This window comes from Notamacropus eugenii, chromosome 1, assembly GCF_028372415.1.
Source record: "Notamacropus eugenii isolate mMacEug1 chromosome 1, mMacEug1.pri_v2, whole genome shotgun sequence".
Taxonomy (NCBI): Eukaryota; Metazoa; Chordata; class Mammalia; order Diprotodontia; family Macropodidae; genus Notamacropus; species Notamacropus eugenii.
Window position 1 is genome coordinate 54,792,703 of NC_092872.1, and position 23,363 is coordinate 54,816,065.

The 23,363-nt window shown below is 40.1% G+C and overlaps 1 protein-coding gene across 3 annotated transcripts in view; it reads left to right on the forward strand.

The window, feature by feature from the left end:
* AXIN1 (axin 1) overlaps positions 1-21,742 on the forward strand; it is a 173,180-nt gene extending 151,438 nt beyond the window's left edge. For 2 of the 3 annotated variants that reach the window (XM_072601887.1, XM_072601895.1), the window contains 5 exons: positions 2,177-2,353; positions 8,463-8,708; positions 13,266-13,373; positions 16,477-16,644; positions 19,824-21,742. In XM_072601887.1, the coding sequence (XP_072457988.1) occupies positions 2,177-2,353; positions 8,463-8,708; positions 13,266-13,373; positions 16,477-16,644; positions 19,824-19,950 (826 nt within the window). In that variant the 3' untranslated portion in view covers positions 19,951-21,742. The remainder of the gene's footprint in view (positions 1-2,176; positions 2,354-8,462; positions 8,709-13,265; positions 13,374-16,476; positions 16,645-19,823) is intronic. The other variant, XM_072601902.1, reaches the window with a different exon arrangement.
* Positions 21,743-23,363: the final 1,621 nt, after the last annotated feature.

Here is a 23,363-nt window from a genome sequence, read left to right on the forward strand (position 1 = left end):
TATAGATTATGGTTAGGGGAACATCCGAGGTTGTCTAAAATTAAGCTATTAAGCACAGGACTTTAGATGAACAACAATAAGTTAGGATCCTTTAATTCTTAGTAATACTGTGGAGACAATTAGGTCAAGAGCTTGTGAAGTTAGCATCATAAATATTATTTGTGTCTCAGTTGGTTAAGGTTTAAAAAAAAAAATGTCTTTTGTGGTCCATATTGTGAATGCTTTAAAAAGAAGTGTCACCTGACCAAAAGTTGGAATTGCTTTATCTGTTATAAACTGTCTTAAAAATTAAAAAACAAAAAAACAAAAAAAAACCTATCATGATAAAAAGTCATCAAAATGAGAAAAAAGGCCCACTGTTGGCTGTCTGACATTACCTCCTTTGTAATACTTTGTTGAAAAATCAAAGGTTTCTCTGACTAGGATTTACTAGGATGAAAATCAGCTGTTTCTAGTGTGACTATGCTATGGTTTCCTCTTCTGTGTTTAGATATACATAGTCTTTAACTGAAAGTACATGGATTTCACAGGGATATTGCCTGGTTAGCTAATTGTTGCGAAACAAAACTGTGAAGTGTAGCACCAAAGATAACAAAAAATCTAGCATAAAGTCATCCTCACTGAATTTCAAGTAAGACACTTTTTTGGTCATCATGATTTCACCTATGGAGCATAGATGAGGGGCATGGAATTCTCTGGCATAAAAACTGCCACTGATATAGATCTAGCAATTCATCTGTATGTTATTTTCTTAGGGTAAACTGAGGCATTGAGAGAATAGGGGGCTGTTTTCATGGTCAGCCAGCTAGTGAATATCAGAGATAGGACTCCTGATTCTAAGGCTGGCCTTCTGGTCCCCTATGTGATGCTGCCTTTCACTCTGCCATTATTTAAATGGGATTTCTGAAGGATAAAACATTGTTTTAAAAAATAAAATATGACGTTGTTATTGTATTTTAATTACAGGGTACTATGAGAAAAAGTCTGTTACCTAACTGAATAAACTCTCTTAATATCAAATATTAAAAAAAAAAAAAAGCCACAGTTCCACTGAAGAAGGGTAGGTGTGACTGGCCATGTATCACACTTAATCAAAGCTTAGTTAGAAGGTCATTGCTTTCCTGGCACCTTAACCGTTTTGTTTCGTGAACTCCGTTAGCAGTCTGAAGCCTTTGAACCCTGTCTCAGAATTTTTTAAATAAATTTTTTAATAATAAGTTTTTAATTTGATAGTAAATAATAAATTTTTAAATAAAAATTCACAGGATTAGAAAGGCAACAACTAATTATTGAAATATGAAATTTTTTTTTTAATTCACTGACCCCCTAATTAAAAACCCCTAAGGAATAAGTATAAAGCAAGAACATGTTCCGTAAGTTTGTCTTTTCCCTTGCCACTGTCTCCAGGAAGGCATTATCATCAAACCCAGTTTAATAGTCATCTTCAACTACAATATAATGCAGCGGTATCTAAACCTTTCTTTAAGTCACCCTTCTGGAAACGTGATATTCCCCACCCGTTTTTTCTCTGAGGATAATGAATAAAACAAACAACAGATTCCATGATCCCTATGATCAGTCATGCAAAAATTTGAAGTCAGGGTGGCTAAAACATCCCAATTTAACTTAAAGACAAAAAACAGTTTTTTGTTTTTTGGAGTGTTTTTTTTTTTCATCTATCAGAAAAACATTTTTCTGGCTATACTTCTCTCATTCAGGATACTATTTACTATGTAAATGTTTATTAAATATTACCAAGTGAGTAAGATGCCATGCAGAGATGATGGTAGAAAGCCATTAATACATTTTAGTTGAAGAATTCATATCCCTAAGGATGGTGCCTTAAAGATAAAATAAAGATGAAATTAGTCATATGGAACAGGAATTTGTTCTACCTTACCTGCTAGAACAAAACCAGGAAAAGTGGGTAGTCGCTATAGCATCAGATTTTTGGTACATTAGGAAAATCTTCTAAAAATGGAAACTAAAAGAAAAAACCTAAAAAAAATGAAAACTAAAAAAACTGAATGGTCACTCTCAGAATGCAATGACTATCCCATCCACAGTCATTTTTACATAAGGAATTGGTACTTTTCTGTTATTCTAGAGAAGAGAGTTCTCCTTTCCAGGTTGTGTGATTCTGAGGAAAAACTAACCTTTAAAATTTTGTTCTCAGTGGCAAAACCAGTATGCTCTCAAAAAGAAATTCAAAGAAGGCTGATTCAGGGAAAAGTGCGGGTCCCAACTATGAAATGCCTGGCTCTCCAGAAGATGTGGAGAAGAACCAGAAAATCATGCAGTGGATAATAGAAGGAGAAAAGGAAATCAGCAGGCATAAAAAAACAAACCATGGGTAAGGAACTATGGGGTGGAGAGTCTGTAAAAATATTTATTTTAACTAGTTGTAAAAGTAATTCAGCCTTTGTGGTAGGAGTGAACCCCAGAAAAGGACAGTTAGAAAGTGTACCTGAAGAAGGGCGTTGCAGTGGGATAGAGAAGGCCTACTGCAGAGCAAGGGGGAGGCAACTGGGCTTCTGGTCACCTCCTTTCTCCAGGCCTCCTCCTGCACAGGAGGGCTCTGAAGACTTCCTTTTTGATTGCTCTCCAATTTGATCACGTTATGTGATGTAGTTATAGAGAAGTTGTAACCAGTATCAGTGAAAGGAGTAGCCATGCGGATAAAATTACAGACAGGATCTAGAAGAAAGAATTGAAGCTAGTTCATCAGTAAAGACCATCTCATTGAAAATAGGAACACTGTCTATTATTATATTAATTCAGATACATTGTGTCAGGTCAGGCCTTCTGCCAGACATCATCACTGCATTTAACACAAACTGTGACTCAGCTGAGCCTCTAAGGTGAATGGTAAGACACCTACACTATGAAGGGCATTCTTGTTCTTTGACATCCTGTATAGTAATAATTCTTCACATTTCAGTAGTGCTTTATTTAGGAATGGGGACTCAACCTGTGACTCATTGGTGTAGTTAACTCCCAGGTGAGGGAACTATCGATTCACTCTGTCATCTTCACTGCAACTTATCAACTCATAGTTGTCTATGGTAGTGAGAGTTTAAGGAACTTGAACCCTCCTCCTCCTGACTTTAGGATACTAGGCTTCACCGACAATACTGCTTTATTTAGGGTTTGCAAAATTCTTTCCTCATAATAACTCTAAAAGGTTACATATGACTTATCCAGAATCACACACTTAGTAAAGGTAACAGCCAAAGCTAATATCCAGGTCTTCTGACACCCAGACCAGCACCCAGGATTCTTGCTACTGCCTCATACTGCCTCCTGTGGTACCTTACCTTTGTGGTGGTCATTGGCACAAGTCAAGGATTTTTAAGGTACCATGGGAGAAGGATAAGCAACACTAAACACTTTTTTTTAAGGGCACTAATAATAATTAGCCTGGAGTAAATATCAGTCAGTACCTGCCAGCTTGATGCCATATCCCCAGCTTCAAATCAGGATTAATTCACATAATGTTGTATCCTCAGTTCAGATGCTCTCTTCTTCTCCATATTAGACAAACCCAACAACCAGCAAACCTGGAAAGAATATGGAAAATTAAAAGTGAAAAAGACCTATTGTTAGGTCATTTCTATTTTCCAGCAAGCACTGTGGTACTGCTCTCACATGTTTATTTCTGGGGGTGGTAATGACTTCATCTGAGAATGATCTAAGTATTTCAGGAGTTTGCCACCTGATCATCACTTAAAAGACAAAAGTGAATCAGAGTCTGACAAACACTCTGGGTACCCTGTTTTAGCATCTGGTCACTTTCCCTGCCATTACCCAAGGGATTAGGGGATGTTCCCTTTAGTTTGCAGCCTTAAAACTACCTGCTTAACCTTGGCTTCATTTTCCTAGTCTATAAAATATACCTTAGAATGAATGAACTTTAATGAACTGAGTCCCTCTCAGCTTTAGCATTCATTGGCAATAGTTATAGCCTAGCTCCTTTTGACTTGCTTAGCCCTCTCCTGTAGTGAGTCATCATGCAGTGTGGTGAAATCTCCAGGTAAAATGTATGTAAGGAGGTAAATTCCATATACACAGTTTGGTCATTTAGTCCAGCCTGTTATAACAACACATCTTATTTTTACAGTTCCTACCTGTTTCCCTCAGGTTGTCCTGCTGATACTTAGCCCCCAACCTTTGGGAATACTCAGTCCTTTATTGCTAGACTCCAGCTCCAACCCTAGTTTTAGGTTAAAATGGCCCTCTCCATGATTAGCTGTAACCTAAACCAGTTATCCAGAAGCAACTAGATGGCTCAGTGGATAGAGCTCTGGCTGCTCCTGGAATCAGGAAAACCTGAGTTCAGATGTGGTCTCACACTGCCTAGCTGTGTAACCTTGGATAAGTCATTTAACCTCTATTTGCCTTATTCCCTTGGAGAAGGAAATGGCTGACCACCCCAGCATCTTTGCCAAGAAAAGCTCATGGACAGTAGGATCCACAGGGTGACAAAGAGTTGGACACAGCTGAGCACTGACAGCACCAACAAACCAGTTGTCTGCTTCCCCAGAACAGAGTCGGTTCCTTCCTCTTTGTAACAGAAGTGGTGCTGATTTACTAGCCACTGTGGGAAAGTTAGAGAACGCTAGAGAGGGACTGAGTGTGTTCTGGTTGCAGGGAGTAGGGTGGGAGTGCGTTTGATTTATGGTCAGGGGATGAACAGAGATGAATACTAGCTGCTGACTCAAAATCTAAGGCCGGAAAAGTAGTGTCATTCTCTAACCAATAATTCTCACGGCTCATATCAGCATGGCAACATTTAACCAGTCCCAGTGCCAAAGAAAATTGAACTTTGTGCTGTTTTTGCACGTGTTAGGGGTTTTCACTGCTTAAGCCTCCCATTGATCACTTGTTTCTTTCTTCCAGTTTCGCTAGCTCATGTTTAAAAGAAATATTTTCTAAATACAGCTCATCCCTCCCAACTTGGATCAAATAATTTTTCTAATCCTTCTTGTTTCTCTTAACCCTTCCTCTACTGAGCTCCCATATCCTACTTCATCATGCTGCCCCTTTCTTTTGTCCTGTCAGAAAACTAGAATGCCCACCTTCACATTCAGCATTGATAAAAGCATTCAAACAGGGGTATTAATCATGTGGAGGTTATTCTATATATTGAGTGCCAGGCAGCTAACTCCAGAAACTCCTAATATGCATTTGTTTCTCTTTCAACTCCTTTGGAGTCCATTTAGCTTAGCCATATTGTTTGGTAAGGAATTAATTCAATAAACATTTATTAAGTTCCATATATAAGATACTGTTCTAAGCATTAGATGAAGTACAGAAAAGAAAAGAAATAACATTGTTCCTGACCTCAAGGAATTTATAATCTAAATGGAGAGAGAGAAGACATTTATAATGATAAACACTGGTTAGAATATGATAAATATGTATGAATTTTTAAAAGTACTATGAAACTAAATGAGGAGAGATCCCTGGAATGGTCCAGGATTCAGAGGGAAGGAATAAATTGAGACAGTGTTTGAGCTGAATCTAAAAGGAAAGGTAAGATGTTAGTTTCTCTCATCACTTATTTCTCTTCATTATCAATGTTCCGTGCTGAACATGGCCTTGATGTAATTTCCTTTTATCCCTATTATTGCTCTCTCGGATGTAAACATTCATTCTTACTAAAAAGACAAATATTCTGAAGCCAACTCCCTATAACGTAGTGTGGTCCCCAAAACTATCTGTTCACTCTTCCTTTCTTCTCATCCTCCACATCCACAACTGGACCTCAGTGCTGATTTTGTGCCCCATTCATAGATTTATATCCTGCCAGCTCTGTCTTCCCTGTGTGCTCTGGGGGAATGAGACTGTGGATTACCCCATGGTTTGCTTGCCCTCAAGTTGGTGAGCCATGCTATGACCACTCAGGCCAAAGGTGATAAGGAAAGGGAAAGGGCAGACTAAGCTCTTCCTCAGAGCCTTGGACTAGAGTGTTAACTTTTTGTGGTTTTCTCAGTTGTTAGAGGAATCAGCAACTAAGAATAATCTTCATTTTTAGCCTCCCTTTCCTGGGAAAGGGTCAGCAGAGACATCTTTTTAAAGGTTTGATGCCTTTCAAATGTTTCAGAAACTAGAAAGAAACATACTGTCAGTAGGATTAGGATCAAGTTATAACTTAAAATAAGAGCAAGGTCTATAGAAAACCCCAGAACAGAATTATTCTTTTTTTTTTCATACTATATTTTGAATGAAATATCCTAAATGCATAACTCATAGAGGCCAAAGATCATATATTCCTTTTCGAGGTTTAAGCAAGGTTCCCTTTTGGATGATATTGCCTCCCTATATCCTTCTTCAGTAATTTTGCTATGAATCACTGTATTGTATATGTAAACATACAAACATACACACACACACACACACACACACACACACACACACACACACACACACACACACACACACACACACATCCATCCTTCTGCCCCAGAAAGTGAGAAGTATAAGTTGCTTTTCTGAAACCTAACTGTAGCACAGGCTTTGGGATCCTTCCAAGGGAGGTCTCAGAATGGTATGGATACTTGGTTAACTTCAAACTAAAATCAGATGCACTCATCCCCATTTTCCTTTGATCTTGGAAACTGAATTCATCGTAGTTTCTATCTTAAGTAATTTGCAAGTAGGTCTAAAGCATGCTGGAATAAAAGGGTTATATTTTCCTCTTGATGGAACATTACAAACGTAGTAGTGACTGTGGTATAATTCCACTTTTTTTAACTGTTCTTACCCTGAGCCAGACAGGAATATACCATGCATTTTGGAGCACTGGACCAAGAGTCAGGGGATAGGTCTAAAAGATTCTGTCAGTCATATCATCTCTTTGCGCTTCAATTTCTTAATCTCTGAAATGGAAATGATCATCTTTGCACTGCCTCCCTCCAGTAATTGTAAGGAAGTGCTTTTCAAACTATAAAGGACTATATATAAGAACTAGTAATACTGACAGATGTCTGAATTTTACTAAGGTACACTGTAGAGGTGCTACAAATACCAGTTATTCCAGAGAATTGTTTAAAAAGAAATACATTCGTAAGGTGCTTTAAGAAACTAATTTCATTATAGAGCATGTGATCTAAAAGTATCTCTGTTCTGCACAGTATACCATCACTTTCCTTTACAGATCTTTCACTTGGCAATTTTAAATGTCTATCAGACAAGCTTTGCAGTGGAGCAGGCTTTTTGAAGCTGGTCAGATAAAATTTAGGGTTCTCAAGTTTGTGTTTTCTGCTATACTTCAGGAAGCATCGCCAGCTCTGTCCCAGCTAGATCAGGAAGACCTGTGTTCAAATTCAGCCTCAGATTCTTACTCTGCCTGCCTCGGTTTCCTCAGCTGTAAAATGGAGATAATAATAGCACTTCCAGTTGGTATTTGTAAAGTATTTCTTATATTGCCTAGAACACAGTAGGACCTTAAAACTTCCCTCCTTTATTGTACTGGGAGAAGAGGAAAGGGGGAGACAGACTAGGGTAAATTACATCACATAAAGAGATGCAAAAACCTGTGACAGTAAAGGGAAAGAAAGGAAGGGGGCAAACATTTTTTGAACCTTATTATCATTGAATTTGGCTCAAAGAGGGAATAATATAGACACTCAGTTGGGTATAGAAATCTATCTTACCCTATAGGAAAGTAGGAGGAGAAAGGAGGAAAATTCCTTCCTTTCTTTCCTTTCTGCTTCCCCTCCTGAAATACTGATATAGTTTGTCACCCAAGAATATTCTTTGCATTAACATCAGAATTGGCGACAGATTCTGCTCAAATACATTTTGGGGGTTTAAAAATTGAATTACAGCACACACTTCAGCATTCCATATGTCTAGAAGAGACAGCCATACCAAGTCACCAGTAGTTAAAACTAATGCATTTTATACTGTAACCACATATAAAATATAATTGTTCTGTGCATCTTTTACCACTAATTAGCCTTTTAAGAGTACTTTGTAAAGTCTTAACTTTTTTTAAGTAATTATATCTTTATGTCCAGAATGAGTTTAAAGTAGATACTGAAAATAAAGTAACTAAAGAAATTATCTTAGATAAATTGGTGTTGACAGTATGTCCTGTTTTGGCGGGTATGGTATAAACCTAAGGACCTGCTTGTGTGTGACTTCCCAATCTAGGACAGTCTGTGAAGTGTTCTATCTCTACGCAGAGCTGGGAGAGAAGAGAGTAATGACTCCCATGGGGCCGATGACCAAGTTTGTTTACTCCCTTAAAGGTCTTTGTTGGGGAAATGAGTTTTGCATGATTACACATGTGTGACCTATGTCAAATTATTTGCCTTCTCAATGGAGAGAGAATTTGGAACTCAGAATTTGAAAAAAGAATGCTAAGATTGTTTTTCCAGTAATTGAGAAAAAAGTGTTAAAGAAAAAAGAGATCTACGTTGACTGAGTCTTACCTTCATTTTATTTTAAAACAGGTCTTCAGGGACTAAGAAGCAGCTGGGCCATGATAGCTCCAGACCCCTTTCCATAGAGCGTCCTGGTGCTGTCCATCCTTGGGTGAGCGCTCAGCTCCGAAATGTTGTCCAACCTTCTCATCTTTTCATCCAAGACCCTACAATGCCACCTAACCCAGCCCCTAACCCCCTGACTCAGCTGGAGGAAGCCCGAAGACGCCTGGAAGAAGAAGAGAAAAGAGCTGGGAAACTACCTACCAAGCAGAGGTAGGGACTGGTTTCAATTGATTGGAGTTTCAGAAAAAAATAATGTTATAAGAGTGATGAGGTAAGCGTTGATTATGATGGCATCTCAGCTTTCTGGAATTCCAAAATAAGTAAATTTGGTGACTATGTGTCTTCAGATGCCCTGTTCAAGAAGATGACATAAGTACAAAGGCCTTTGGCTTCTACTTTAAACTGATGCCATCTGCTTGTGTTTCAGTTCCTCTTTACCCAACCTAATTACATTAAGTGGTATCCACTTTATCTTGGTTAATCCTTTAAAAAACATTTTCCTGAGATTCCCAACAGAGAGCCTTTTGAGCATGACAGCCTGGTTTAGTTAACTACACTTATTGGTACCTCTAGGGATTAAGGCAGGAGGCTGGACCACTCCCATGAGTAGTTACCCCAGTCTCTTCAATCAGAAGAGAAGGACAGCACAGTAAGCCCTGTATCCCTGAGTGCTCTGATTAAACTACAGGGTGCTGGCTATCCTGGGTCCTTCTGAAAGGAAATTAAATAAAATTATTCATCCAATGCCTAGTCAGTGTTCCGGATCACTAGCAGTGGCATTGGTCAGTTTGAAAAGATGTTTTGAAAGAGAGAGACCTGTCTTTGTCTTTCAGTGTGAGAGATGACGATGTTTCCCCAATATGATTCAGAATAACACAAAAATGTGGTTTCAGGCAAAATAGGTTTTTCATGTAGGCTTAAATACCAAAGTGAAGACTTTTCAGTGAGAGCTTTAAAAAGCTATGTTTACAACTACATTAAGGAAATAAACCTCACAATCTGTTCAGATTTGTGCACTTCATAGGTGTAAAAATAAACTGTAAAATCTCTAACATCAAAACTCTATCTTATATACATCTAACCCCTATTTTTCATGTAAATTAGTATGCAAGACCCCCAGGAAATTCTAAACTGTGCTGCAGGATTCATCTGTGTGTGAGAATATTGATATTGTGTGGTCAGCAATTCCAGTTTCTCAACTAAATTGTAATTTAATTTGCACCCTTATTGTAGTGTTAATTTTATGATTTTATTTTTTTTTAAATAACCCTTGCCTATCATATATGTACATTTGACTAAAGCTTAGACTCAATGCAAATGATATTTCACGTGTTCTCTCATGCTGGAGGCATACATCTTCAGTGTTTCTCATGAATCCTTATAACCATAAAACATTGCACACCAGTTTAATTTAACCATATAAGGTACAGCCACCTACTTCTGGATATGTTTTTCATTTCAGCGCTCAAGTGATATGTTTGGGACATAAAGGATAGACAGAGCTTTGCAGCAGGCATCTTATTAGCATCTTTCCAATAATTGAAAGACCACAGGATTATAGACGTAGAGTTGGGAGGAATCTCAGATGTCAAGTCCATCCGCCTCATAGTAACACATCTACTGGGGACCTTGGATAATATATTAAGAGGATAAAAGGTGGAAGGAAGGATACTCTGGGAAACTACTATTACTTTTGCTGGCACAGGAACTTTTCCTTTAAGCCATACTTTCTCTTTACTTTTGATGAAATGGGAATTGAGCCCCTTTGACCTTTCCATCCCAGGTTGAGATGCATAAGTTGTGCTTATCTCAGGAGATTCCCTTTTCTCACTGACAATGCTTCCACAGATTGTGAGTGCTGTAAAATGTGTTGGGTATTTGTATGATAGCATTAGACTGCAGCAGCTTAAATTGAATTTGGCTCTTGTGTGATAAAAATCCCTTGGCCTTCTCAAGGTCTCAATTCTTTCACCTGACAAAGAAAGTGATTAGATATCAGGGGTGGGGAAGATGTGGCCCTCTAGGTCCTCAGGTGTGGCCCTTTGACTGAATCCAAACTTCAAAGAACAAATCCCTTAATAAAAGGATTTGTTCTGTTAAACTTGAACTCAGTCAAAAGGCCACACCCAACGATTTAGAAGACCACATGTGAACTTGAGGCTGCAGGTCCCCACCCCTGGATTAGATGATCTTTTAAGGTACCTTCCAGCTTTTAAAACTCTGATTCTTTTCAAATGAATCTTCCTGCAGGTTGACCATCTTACACCTGGACAGAACTGTGAAACTGTTGTTTGTTTTCAGGAAGGAGTACAGCACCTACTAGTTAATATCTCTAAAGTTATTCAGATATGTAGGTGTAAAAGATATTGAATAGAAAAACACATGACAACATATTGGCAACAAGAATTTTTGAGGATTAGACAATTAAAAATTCCTTTCTTGATGTAGCTGAAGTGCTTTGTCCAGCTGAAGGAGGGCTTACCTGTCTTTGCTGAAGTTTTAAAGAAAAGCACAACACTCTTGCTTATTTCCCAACTGTCCTCTTGTTCTCCCGACTCCTCCTAACGACAGACTGCTGACTACATGCACAAAATATATAATGTTGCCTTTTCTGTATAAATAGCCCAGCTCTCTTGTCCCGCCTAATCAAATATTTTATTATATGTATGCAAAGTGGCAGGTATGTTCTGAATTAGTAAATATTTCTGAACTCCTCTTACTAGCTTTAGGACATAAGAATGATGGCAATTATTTAGAACCCCAAACTATGTTCCATCAACTGTTTTCATATCCCATGGCCTTCTGAATCGTAACGCTAGCATAAGCTTAAGAGGTCATCAGATTTTTCCTCTTCCAATCCTTCCCATCTTGTCAAGGTCCCTGACACTTATATGGATTTATTTCTCTGTCTGTATATTCCAGTTGGAAGACCAGTTCTGCATCTGGGCAGTCACTGTTGATAACCAAGAGCTAGTTTATTATCTTTGCCAAGAGAGTTTCCATGTGAACTCAATAAGTCCCTGGTTTCCTCTGTTCTTCCTATTTTTAACAGTTTCTTGGCTTATTATTACAATAGTTTGGGTATTTTCCAAAAATAAAAAAAAATCATATGTCTTATCTCCACTTTCACTTGGAATCTCCTTAAAGGTGAAGGTGTATTCTAGAATTCTTTGTGCAGTCTAGGACCAGTTGTTCTGTATAAAGTGATGTTAGAAATTGATAAAATAAATATTAAAACCTAGGAAAAGCCATTTTCTCCATGCCTTTTTGCATCCTGCTTTTTTGCTGCCAGGTTTCCCCAGAATAAAGTTAAGCTTTTACAGATGACTCTTAAAGAAGTAGAAAAACTAGTGGCTTGAGTTTCTTGATCTAAGAGTCATTTTGTTGGTTTGATTTGGTTTTATAAGCATCTGCTGATTTTATAATGAAAGACCCATGGAATGAAGAATTGGGAAGGGGAGAGAGAATGAATTTTTTTTTTAATTCAGTTTTATTATATCTTCCATTTGAAATTATCTCCCTCCCCAATGCAGTAAGAAGGCAAGAAAAAACTCATTTCACATATTTGTGGCCATACAAAAACAAATTTCCACATTAGCCATGTTCTCCCCACAAATAAAGAGAGTGAGAAGAAAATATGCTTCTATCTGTACTATTTTAGTCCACTAGTTCTCTTTCTGGAGGTGGATAACATTTCATCATGAGTCTGTTGACATTGTGGTGTTAATTATCTTAAAAAAAATTGGTATTACTGTATAAATTTTTTTTCCTGGTTTTTCTCACTTCACTTTGCATTAGTTCACACAAATCTTCCAAAGTTTTTCTGAAACCTTCATCCACTTCATTTCTTACATCACAACAGTATTTCATCACATTTAAATAACGTTAATTTTGTTCAAACATTCCCCAAGTAATAGACATCCCCTCAGTTTCCAATTCTTTGCCACCAAAAAAGGAGTTGTTATAAATATTTTTGTGCATATGGATCTGAGATATGGAATTATTGTCTACAATGACCCATTTTTACCATGCTTTGCCTTGGAACATTTTCTAAGTTTTTGGCTTCCTCGTGTGTGTCATTTATCAGTAATGAAAGTGTATTACACTGAGTTGTACAGAATTATGCCCATAAAGATGTGTATTTCATTGATATAGAGAAAGGGAATCATATATAACTAATCTGGGAAGAAAAGCAGATTAATATAAATTGCTTAATAAGATTTTTGCTAGTTGAGATCTTCCAAAGAAGGTTTGTGTTGTTATTAATATTAAAGTGAAATATGTGAAAATGTGTTCTTAAAAACCTCTTTCCAAGCTTTTTCAGATTTTAAAAAATGTATGTTGTCTGAAGAAAGAACTAGTGAAAAGACAGCTCATTAGTAACCATATTACACAGAGAAAGAGCAAGGAATATTTAGTCTCTAGGGGCTAAAGAGTAGCTTGTCTATAGAATTCTTCATGGCTTATAGTACAGAGGCAAAATGGTGCCATTAAAGGTCAACTGACAAATTCCCATCTTCTTATGTACAAGTCATTATCTAAAGCTATCTATTAGGCTTTAGGAAGCCTGATTCATTTATCTTGGGTTATAAGAGTTCGTTGTATTTTCTACGCTTTAGAAGTGTCTTCCAAGAAGTTCATAGACAATGGATGGAGTGAACAAAGGATTTAAGATTTTGTTCCTTGAAAGGTTAGCTTTATACTGATGTTGGATCATAGAAATGGTTGTAGACCTGCCACATCTAATATATAAAGATTATTCTTTAGGTATGTGCAAGAGGTTATCCAGCGGGGTCGCTCTTCTGTCAGGCCAGCTTGTATGCCAATGCTGAATGTGGTACCAGCTGTCTCCGACATGGACCTCTCCGAGTCTGAGTAGGTGCCACTACGCTTCATGTGTTCTCTATATATCTAGGAACCAAGGCCCCTGTTATAGATCTCAAAAATCACTAGCTGTTAAATAATTTATCCATTTATTCCTTCCTTCCCTCACCCCACCGTTAGGGAGCTCCCACACTACAGAATCAGTTTGGCCTTGGAAATGGACAAGGCTTTAGGAAGGTATAGATAGAATCAGAGCCTGTGCTTTTTTTTTTTTTTACACAACATATACCCTTCTGTCCAGAATGTTTTAAAAGGGAGACATTTTGATATCAATACAACTAGGGAAAGTATTCAGATTTGCCGAGAGTTAGACCATACATCTATTTTGAGTCCATGGTCAGTTAAAGATTGGAAGGTTGTTGCTACATTTTCCTAAAAGGGTCTTGGAGCTATCTGTGTTTTATAGCAACCCAACACCGATACCCTTTTTGCCCCCCTCTCTCTCTTTTAAAGGAATTCAGCTCTCCAAGAGTGGCTCATTTATAACCTGGTTGAAAAAAACAGATTTCTTGGGGAAAAAAAGTTCCTCAAGTTAATGAAAATGATTAATTTAAAAGTATCTCTGGTGAATGTAGCATCATTCTGCTTATTAAGAATCTGTATGCTCAAAAAATACTGATATTTTTACATGAAATGACAGCTATAGAAAATATTCATTTGAATGACTAGTCAAGACTCTAGAATCAGAAATAACCCCAGAATTTCCCATATATCCACGCCTCCTGGCCAAAATCCATACAAAGTAGGTGGTACAAAAGAACCAGAATGTGGTTGGTAAACTAAATAAAAATCACCATATTCTGAAGCACTTGCTGTGTTAAATATCAAAACCAATGTGTTCCCCACAAATTGTTATGTGTTAAAGAAAAAATTGGTGCTAAACCCGCAGCTCCTTTCTTGGATGTTTACATCTTAAAAGCCCTTTGCCAGCTTCTCAGTTTAGTATGTCCAAAAGCTTGTCAACCAGAGGCTGGAAGAAACTCTCTCTTTTTGAAGAAATTACTGAAAAATTGTTTTCTATTCCCCTTTCCTGCTATTATCAGAGGCAGTAAGAATAAGTAAGCAAAAGTAGTCCATACCCCAGCTGATGAATAAGTTGCATTCTTTTCCATTTTGTGAAGCCTTAACCACAAAGGAGTGCCATTTCCAGGCAAGTAGATTAGAAGAAAGAGACAATGAACTGACCAGGCAAGCCTCCTGTGTGGCAACAAGGATACTGCCTCCGTTTGTAGATCATAATCCCAGCTGAAGTTCTATAAAAAGGCAGTGCCATAAGGACTTAGAGATTGAACTAGAGAACTTCAAAAGCTCCTTCCAACTCTTTTAAGATTCTTCTATTCACATATTGAGTGGGACGTAGATGCTGAGCCTCCAAATGGGAGCCCTCTTTCTGGATAGCCTCCGATATTAGGTTAGAGTTTCCCTAGAAGGAACTTTGTGATTGAATGAGCTCCTTGCTCCTGGGCGTCTGGTCAGTTGCTCCACTGGGGTATGGGAGCATCTGGCATCAAAGCCTCTGTATTCTGCCCATGAGTCTACAATGGACTAACATTGCTTATGTTGTGCCTCAGCCTCACTCACAATCTATTAAGTGTACAGTTGACCTCTGTTACTTCCAGACACTACTTGAAGAACATTATAAAGGCTTCTGGAGAAACCATGAGCCCCCGTTCAGGCAAACTCCATTCTCAGTAGTTGATTCCTGTGGGTGTTGTAAAAGAACAGAAGTTTTCATTTGAAGCTCTGGGCTGTATAACTCAAAGGAGATGCCATGTCAGAACAGCTTAAAGGGGTTAGCAGAACTGCAGGGCCTCAGGTGGTGTTGCCATATGTATTGGGCTCCCTGAAAACTTGCCTGATGCCCACAGGACTCAGGCACACCATTGCTTCACTGCTCTTTTTATGCCAGTTTCTTTTGTGCTGCTTCATCCTGCTTTTCTAGCAGGAAGGAGGAGGAAAAGAGTTAATTTGTTGAACATTTAAAATCAGTCTAACTCATAACTTTTAGGTGCTTTATGATTAGGTTAGAAACCCTGATAGGGCATGTCCCCAAAGTAGATTCAGTTAAGATAAGCTACCTGTCACCTGAACAATATAGTTGTCCACTTCTTCCCTACCCCCTAGAAGAGTTTTTAAAATGTGATTTTATAACATACCAACTGTATTCAATGTGGGACTGAATACAGAAATTCATTACTTCTAGCCCCTTAAGAAGCCCAAGTTTTGTCATAACATTCAGCTGATAAAAGGACACAGTGACCATAGACATAGGGAATACCCTCCTGGTTGTTAACCATCCTTGTCAGTAGGGGACCCCCATGACCACAGGTGAATCTTGGGGAAAGCACATGTAGTGGTGCTGGGACCCTGGTTAACAGCAGTAATGACTTACGTTTACAGAGCACTTACAGGTTTGCAAAGCACTTTACATACATTATTTGATCCTCACAACTCTTCTGAGAAAGAAGTACTATTATCCCCATTTTATAGATGAGGAGAAACTGAGGCTGAGAGGTTATTAATTGACTTGCCCAGAGTCACATAATTAGTGTGATTAGTGACAAATATCTTGAGGCAGAATTTGAACTGATTCCAGGTACAGCACGCTATCCATATGAGGCCATTTCAGGCAATACATATTGATGAGAAAAGGAGTGCATGGGTAAAACACAAAATTTCTGCTTTTACAAACCTTACTGTTAGAATGTCTTTGGTTAGTAAGGGAACACTTCTATTTCTGTTGATTCCTCTCTGTGAATAGACTCTTAATTGATAGAGGAGGGTAAGCAGGTTGGTTGTCTGCGGGGTCTTGTTTTTTGATAGGCCAGAGGATAGGATGCAGACTCTGTAGGGCTATGCTAACTCTTCTTTAAGTGCCAGATCTTTAGCTGACCTGCAGCAGTCCCAGGAACCTGTGTGGGCCATAACTGAGCACTAGTCACAGCTCACTTTAGTGTGTGCATGTGTGTGTATGTTTGCACTGTCCTCCTCTTCCCACTGGATACAAACCTTTTGTGAATTCATGTTAGTAAATGCTTTATTGTATCCCTCTTCTACAGAAAGTAACCAAGTCTGTTCTGCTTTTGAATCCCAGGGCAAAGCTGCAGAAGAAGCTGGGAAATAGCAGTGCCCCACCATGTGACACCATCGTGGTAGCTTACTACTTCTGTGGAGAGCCAATCCCTTACAGGACGTTGGTTAAGGGGCGTGTGGTCACCCTGGGTCAATTCAAAGAGCTCTTGACCAAGAAAGGAAACTACCGGTAAGAGCCGAAATGTCCGGTGTCTAGACGGGTAGTCCCTCACACAGGGAACTTAATTACAACCTGGGGCCTGCAGAAGCACCCACAGGAGCTTGATTCTTCATTATGGTTTCTCTAGGTCTTTATGCTCAGAGCTTTCTTATCTAGAACTTTGAGGAAGTGGTTCTTCCTGCCTCCAAAAATACCAACTTTGTTTGGCATTGTCCAGGTTTCCCTCTCAGTTTTTTCCAGTTTACCTCCTGAATTCTGAAGTAGCCACAAAAACTTAACCACCAAATGAGGGTATTTTCTCTCAGCTTCTCTTCCCCTTTATACTTTGGGAAGAAGAAATGTAACAAATCAGTAAGCTCTGTGTTTTTTATGTCAGTTTTTAAAACAATTACCCAGTCACCTTCTGGTAGCCCATGGTCTGCCTTGAGAGGATCTGGATCAGGTCGGTGACTGTAAAGCATAGTTACTTCCACTAACTTTTGTATGATATCCCGTAATAATGGAAGTAAATTTTTTTTTCTTTTCATCTAATCAGTTATCTATACTTTATACCTTAGAAATCCTACGTACTTCCCATTATTTCTGCTGGTGTCAAGTCCTTCCATCTTAAGCCCCTTTTCATTGTATTAGGGGAACAGAAACAAGCTGAGAAGAATGCCTAGATCTAAGGGCCAGCTCTAATCAATGAAAGCTCTGACGTGCAGCAGAGAAGGACTTGGCTGTTGTCTCTTCTAGAAGTGGCACCAGGTACCAGGAAGGGACCTGGATTCAAGTCCTAGGTTCAGTTCACTGACCAGGGCTGTGACTTTGGGTGAATCATCTACCCTCTCTTTATCTGTTGAATTCACTCAGTAACATGAGAATGTTGAGCTCGGTGATCCCTTCACCCTCATATCTAGTCATTCTGTCCATTACATCTATGTCCACTTTCACACAAAAGCCCAGCTATATTCACATAGCGTGCTTTCCAATCCTTGTCTGTGAAACTGATGGAAGAGCCCCTTCCTTTCCAGTGAATAAATGACATGATCTTCCTTCCTGTTATGCACAGCACCAGCTCAGAAATAGTGGAAACATAGGCCAGGAGAAAAGGGGAAATAGCTGCTCCCCACGTCTCCTTCCTCAACAGTACTTGGATGGTAGGTTTCCTTTTCCCCTGTAGTGCATCAGGAAGGCAAGTATGGCCACAATGCTAAGAATCAACACACAGTCCTTTGCTCCCCGTCATAGCTGTCCCATTTTACGTTCTCCACTCCCTCTTCACTCCCTCAGCACTTCTCAAATGCTTATGACATGACTCCCAGGGTGGGATGAGCTACCCACCTTGAGGCATAGGGGCAAAGACAGCAGAGGTTCAAGGGAAGCAGTTAGCCCTTGTGACGGGAAAAGCAAGCACTTAGCATATCCTGCACAGAAGCTCAGTGGGGGGTCTCCAACCATGGAGGGACAAGGAGGGGAAGGGTCATTAACGACCACCTTTCGGAACAGGCAGCCCCAGCCTTTTCGTCCCCCAGAAATCCTGCTCCAGGCATCTCACCTTAGATGTCTTCCCAGGGCTTCTGCTAGCAACATTTCTCTTGTCTTAAACCAGCTTCTTTAGCAGTTTTATCATGGATACATGTTAATAAAAGATCCAGGAAAATCTTCCCGTGTGAGCTCATTTTAAGGGTGGAACCTGTTGGGGAAGATCAACATCTCTACAAGAGACCCAGACACTGCTCTGCTCTCCCGCTGTTCCCTGCCCCCCAACACATAGAAGCGCACTGTTCTCCCACTTGCAGTCCCTCCCTTGGCCACAGCCTGGAGGTTAAGTCTACAGCTATTGTTGGGGGATTTAGGGAGGAGGTCAAGCAGAGCTGTGTTGTTTTCCCATTTATAAACATGTTCAAGTTATTTCCAGCCCATGGGCTTCAACATGCAGCCAGCCCACAGGGCGGGAACCAACTCTGGAGGGTCTCCCAGTAAAAGTTACAACCAATGATTCATTGTTACCAAAGTGGCTCTTCTTGGGAATTACATTTCAGAAGAGGAAAAGTCCTCTGTCTTGCCAGCCTTGTCTGTAAAGCACAACCCAGCCTTCCTGGATAAGTTGGTTCATGTGGGCAACCTACAGGGACCTGGAGCAGGGGCCTTCTCTGCTCAAACCTACAGTAAGGGGTATTTGTATCAGCAAAGTTGGGGGAAGGAGTGGTTATCTCATCCAGCTCCTGGCAGAAAACTCATAAAACAGTGCCCAGTTAACATATAACAAGTGCTCATTTAAATACTTTGGTAATTGAGTTGAACCATTGGAGACCAAGATAGACATGGAGTTGGGAATGAAAGCCAAATCACTGTCCCTGAAAGTGTTTGTTATTGGCATAAGGGTATTCCAGGACCCTCCCTTGTTCATGTATTCATTCAGAAGACATTTATTGATCATCTCCTGGGCTTAGAGAAACCTGAGAGAGTGACAGAACAGCAGGAATGAGATGAGGCAGTAGACTAGAGAGGATATAGGACAAAGGAGCACTGAGCACGGAGGATGCATTTGGAACCTGGTTTTGAAGGAAATGATCAACGTAGACTAACATAAAGGAGAGGGAAAAAAGTTCAGGTAATGAGAGGACTAAATAGAGACAGGGATCAGTGAGAAGCTTGTATTCTAGAGACAATGAGAAAAACTGGAGCCGACTTTACACAGTAGGACTGAAGAGGCTGAGAGCTGGGTATGAGTCAGTTCGGTCATTGTGTAGACATAGGCTTAATGACTATGAATCCTGGTGGCTTCAGTCTGTCTCCTTGCTGCTATCTCCCTCACCAGTTGTATTCCAGATTTTGGAGGTACATCTTAACTCTAGGAAAGAATCATAATTGACCTACAGATACCACATTCCTTAGGAGGCAGCATTATGTAGAGGATAGAGCACTTTACTTGAAATCTAGGAAGACCTGGGTGTATGTACTGCCTCAAAAACTTACTAGGTGTGCGACCTTGGACAGGTCACTTAACTACTCAGCCTGTTTCCTTATCTGTAAAATGGAGATAACAGCACCTGCCTCACAGAGTTGTTTTATTATATGAGATAATATATGGAAAATGTGGCTGATCAGGGAGCTGAAAATAAAGGCCTAATTGTGACTTCTTATGTTGTTCCAATTCCCCTTCTTGTCTGCTTTCTCTCACCCAATTCTTTTCTTTCTTGCAGATATTATTTCAAGAAAGTGAGTGATGAATTTGACTGTGGGGTAGTGTTTGAGGAGGTTCGAGAAGATGATGCCATCTTGCCCATTTTTGAGGAGAAGATCATTGGAAAAGTGGAGAAAGTTGATTAATCCCCTAGACTTGCCTTCTCCCACACTCTGCCAGGATGGGCACCCCTGCAGTGCCAGGGCGGGCAACCTCCTGCTCCGCTCTGTATCTCAAGGGCATCACACAGGCCCCTAGGGTCGTGACCTCCTGTGGACCCTCCGCTGCAGCGTTGTCCACAAGGGGCTGAGGATTCCCCTTTGAGAACCCACCTACATGGAAAGTATTCTGTGTAATGTAGTGTTGTACAGTTGTACTAGAAAGTATATGACCTTGTTTACTAAAGCTCATATTTTTGATATATTGTAATAAAGGAAGATATTTCCAGTGTCACAGTGCTCTTATGTAAATGTCAGACATATAGGTACTTTGGAAAGCACCAAATGTGTACAGCCATTAGATCTGCTCTATCTGATTACCCTTCCCTCTACTTGCAAACCCCCAGTCCCCATCTCTTCCATCTGGGTGATTTTATTTCATTCTCTCACATTATTTTTGCGTATACTTCTAGATGGGGGAGGGAGAGGGGGAGTCATCTTTGAAAACATATCAGTGCAGATGCTGAGGAGAAAAGAAATCCCACCCATGAGTTAAACCCCCAGAGCAATCAGTATCTTTTGAGACCCGGCTACCTACACATGCTCTTCTTGGGAGTCCAGCCAAGGCAACCTTGTCTCTTCCTGTGGGAACAAGCCATTGATCACTTACTATTTAATATTCTCCCTAACCTACTGTGACCCAACCCTCCATGGAGGAAACTTGCCCAGATCAAAGAGGTCAGAGCTATAGCAGGATGTTTTGAAGGCTGAATTGCTGTCCAACAGCAGATTTCCTATAGCAGAGCTTTCCAGCATGTAGCCCTGGGTCACATATGGCCCACAATACCCAGGTGCAGCCTGGACCAGATTAAGATGCAATTGAGAAATAGTGAACAAAATGAATGGAAATACAATAAAATGTAGATAACATTACATTTTATAACTAAGCCAGTAGGTGGCCCACAGGGATCCTCGTGTACAGATTGGTGGTCCCTATTTCTGTCAATACCACTGCCCTAGAGCATCACTGAATTGATCTTGGCACTGAGAGAGATCAGGCCTCTCTCTCCCAGCACTCCCACCCCCTCTCCGTAACGTAAGGCCTATCCTTAGAGGGGAACTTGCCCTCACTGCTGCTAACTACGTAAGATGTCCTTCCCTGATCTGTCTGAGGAAACTGTTGGTCCCTACACTTCCATCTCTGTCAGATCGGGGCAGGATGTTGATGGGTCACCTAGCCTGGGTCCGCCGGAAAGTCGAGGGATCGGCCTCCTCTCCAGCAACATCGAGAGTGACCAGGCCTGTCTTCTTCCCTGTGGCTCCCCTGCTACTCTCCCTTCAGTGTGGCCCCACTCATCCCCACAACTCACTAACTGAGACCCTAGCTCTAGATGGTCACAGCAAAGCCCTCGGAAGGAGGGCAGGGGCCTCCAATACTGTATATGTCACCGAGTGCCTTGAAACGCAGTCTTGTCATTTGCCTGCCACTGTGTGAACCCCAGCAAATGAGAACTTGTCTTCATCCAGGGAACTAACTGCATTTGACTCTTCAATCTTTTTAAAGTTCTAATTGTTATCCTCTGTCCAGTGAGATGTTTTCTTGCAGCCCAACCATACAGCCCTTTTTCATTTCCCTGTTTCTAAAGGGTCTCATTGTAAATATGTACATTTTCTAAGGCCAGCTTAGCTGCCCCAGACCATTTTTCATGCTCTGACTTGTACAATTATCTTTTCAAAGGTACTTGGATAATAATGAAATTAAATAAAATTTTAAAAAATACAGGTATCTGTTACTCTTACTGTGGTTTGCATGGAACTGAAAGAGGTCAGGATAGGGATAAGGAATAAGGGACAAGAGAGCTGTTTCCCTAGAGAGGTTACCTTGTCTCTCCCTCTGCTTACAGGCACTCCAATGGTAAGGATCTCCAGATTTTGCTTGTTTATTTTAGAGATCTCCCAAACATTCCACACCCTCCTTATTAGGCTGCCTGACAGTCTTAGCTGTGGCAGTTGGCCTGAGGACATCAGATGAAGGAACCCTACCTGGCTCAGACAGACCTTGGCATTTTCCAACTCAGCTTCTCACAGATGCCAGAGACTACAACTCCTTGTAAATGTAAATGCTTTGGGAAAGAAATAGTAACCAAAGACTGCTTGTAAGCCAGTCTCTCTCAGACTAGAAGACCAGCATGCTACCAAGCCCCACCCACCCCAGAGCTATCAACTCACAGCCCTCCCTAGCTGCCCTACTACCACCACCACCACATAAAACCTGGCTATTCTAAATCACCACAACTGTCTCCAAATACCACCCATTGGCCTTCCCCACCCCTCAAGTGCTGTCTAATGGAGGTAGAAGGAAGTGTTAGTCAAAAGAATTGGGGTCCTAGGTTTACAGACCTTTTTATTAAGAGAGGAAGAGTTGAGTATGGTGTTGAGCCTACTGAAGAGATTATTTACCCCTACCTGACCTTGCCTCATGAAACAGCAGCAAGTACTAGAATGTATTTTCTGTAAGAAGTAGAAGATGATTTTAGAGCAAGGGACTTATCCAGCCTGCCGTATGATGTGCTAGATTGTGCAACAAAAGGAAGGAAGTGGTGTAGATGGTCCATCAGAGCCTCAGCTCCATTTCCTTCCAGCACAGACAGAAATCCACCATCTTGGTCATCAGGGAGATGACTCTTTAAAGGAAACCATGTCTGATGAAACCTTTGGAGAGACCTGTGTGTCACTTGGAGTCACTGTGATCTTTTTGGAGTGTTGTGGTAATTTTGATTTCTATACTCTCTATTTGTCAGAGGGAGGGGACTGCTGATCACATGGTGGAAATAATCCTAGGTTCTTGAACGGCTATGCCTGTGAAATATAAACTGACAAACACTACCACTGTCAAAAGCTGTTCATCAAAGTCTAGCCATCCCCATGTTCCCGTCCAGCCTGGTTAAATTTGGAGAAGCTTGTTACAGGGTTGGCGATTAATTTTTTTTTTTTTGGCCACAGTCATCCATCTTGACATGAAGGGATTGCAATGAGTAGAGGGAATGATCAATAGATATATATAGATACATATATATCTATATATATCAAGGATCTGTAATTTTGTCATTCAGAGAGGCAGAGTGATTTGCAATCCTATGCCTTTGTATACCTTCTGTGAATTTTAGAGTTTCTTGAGGCTAAGGTTAAGTGACTTATTCAAAGACATAACAGCTAATGTCAGAGGCAGGGATAGAAATTATCCACTTAGCCAGGCTACCTTACTAAATAAGTATCCACACTTAAATCTTTGAAGTATTGTATTAGTTACGCACAAAAAGCCTTCCATTTCAAATGTTACATAATTCTATAGCACTTTATAATGCTCAGGCCAGACTGTCTTGCTTGCTCTTTCCACACCC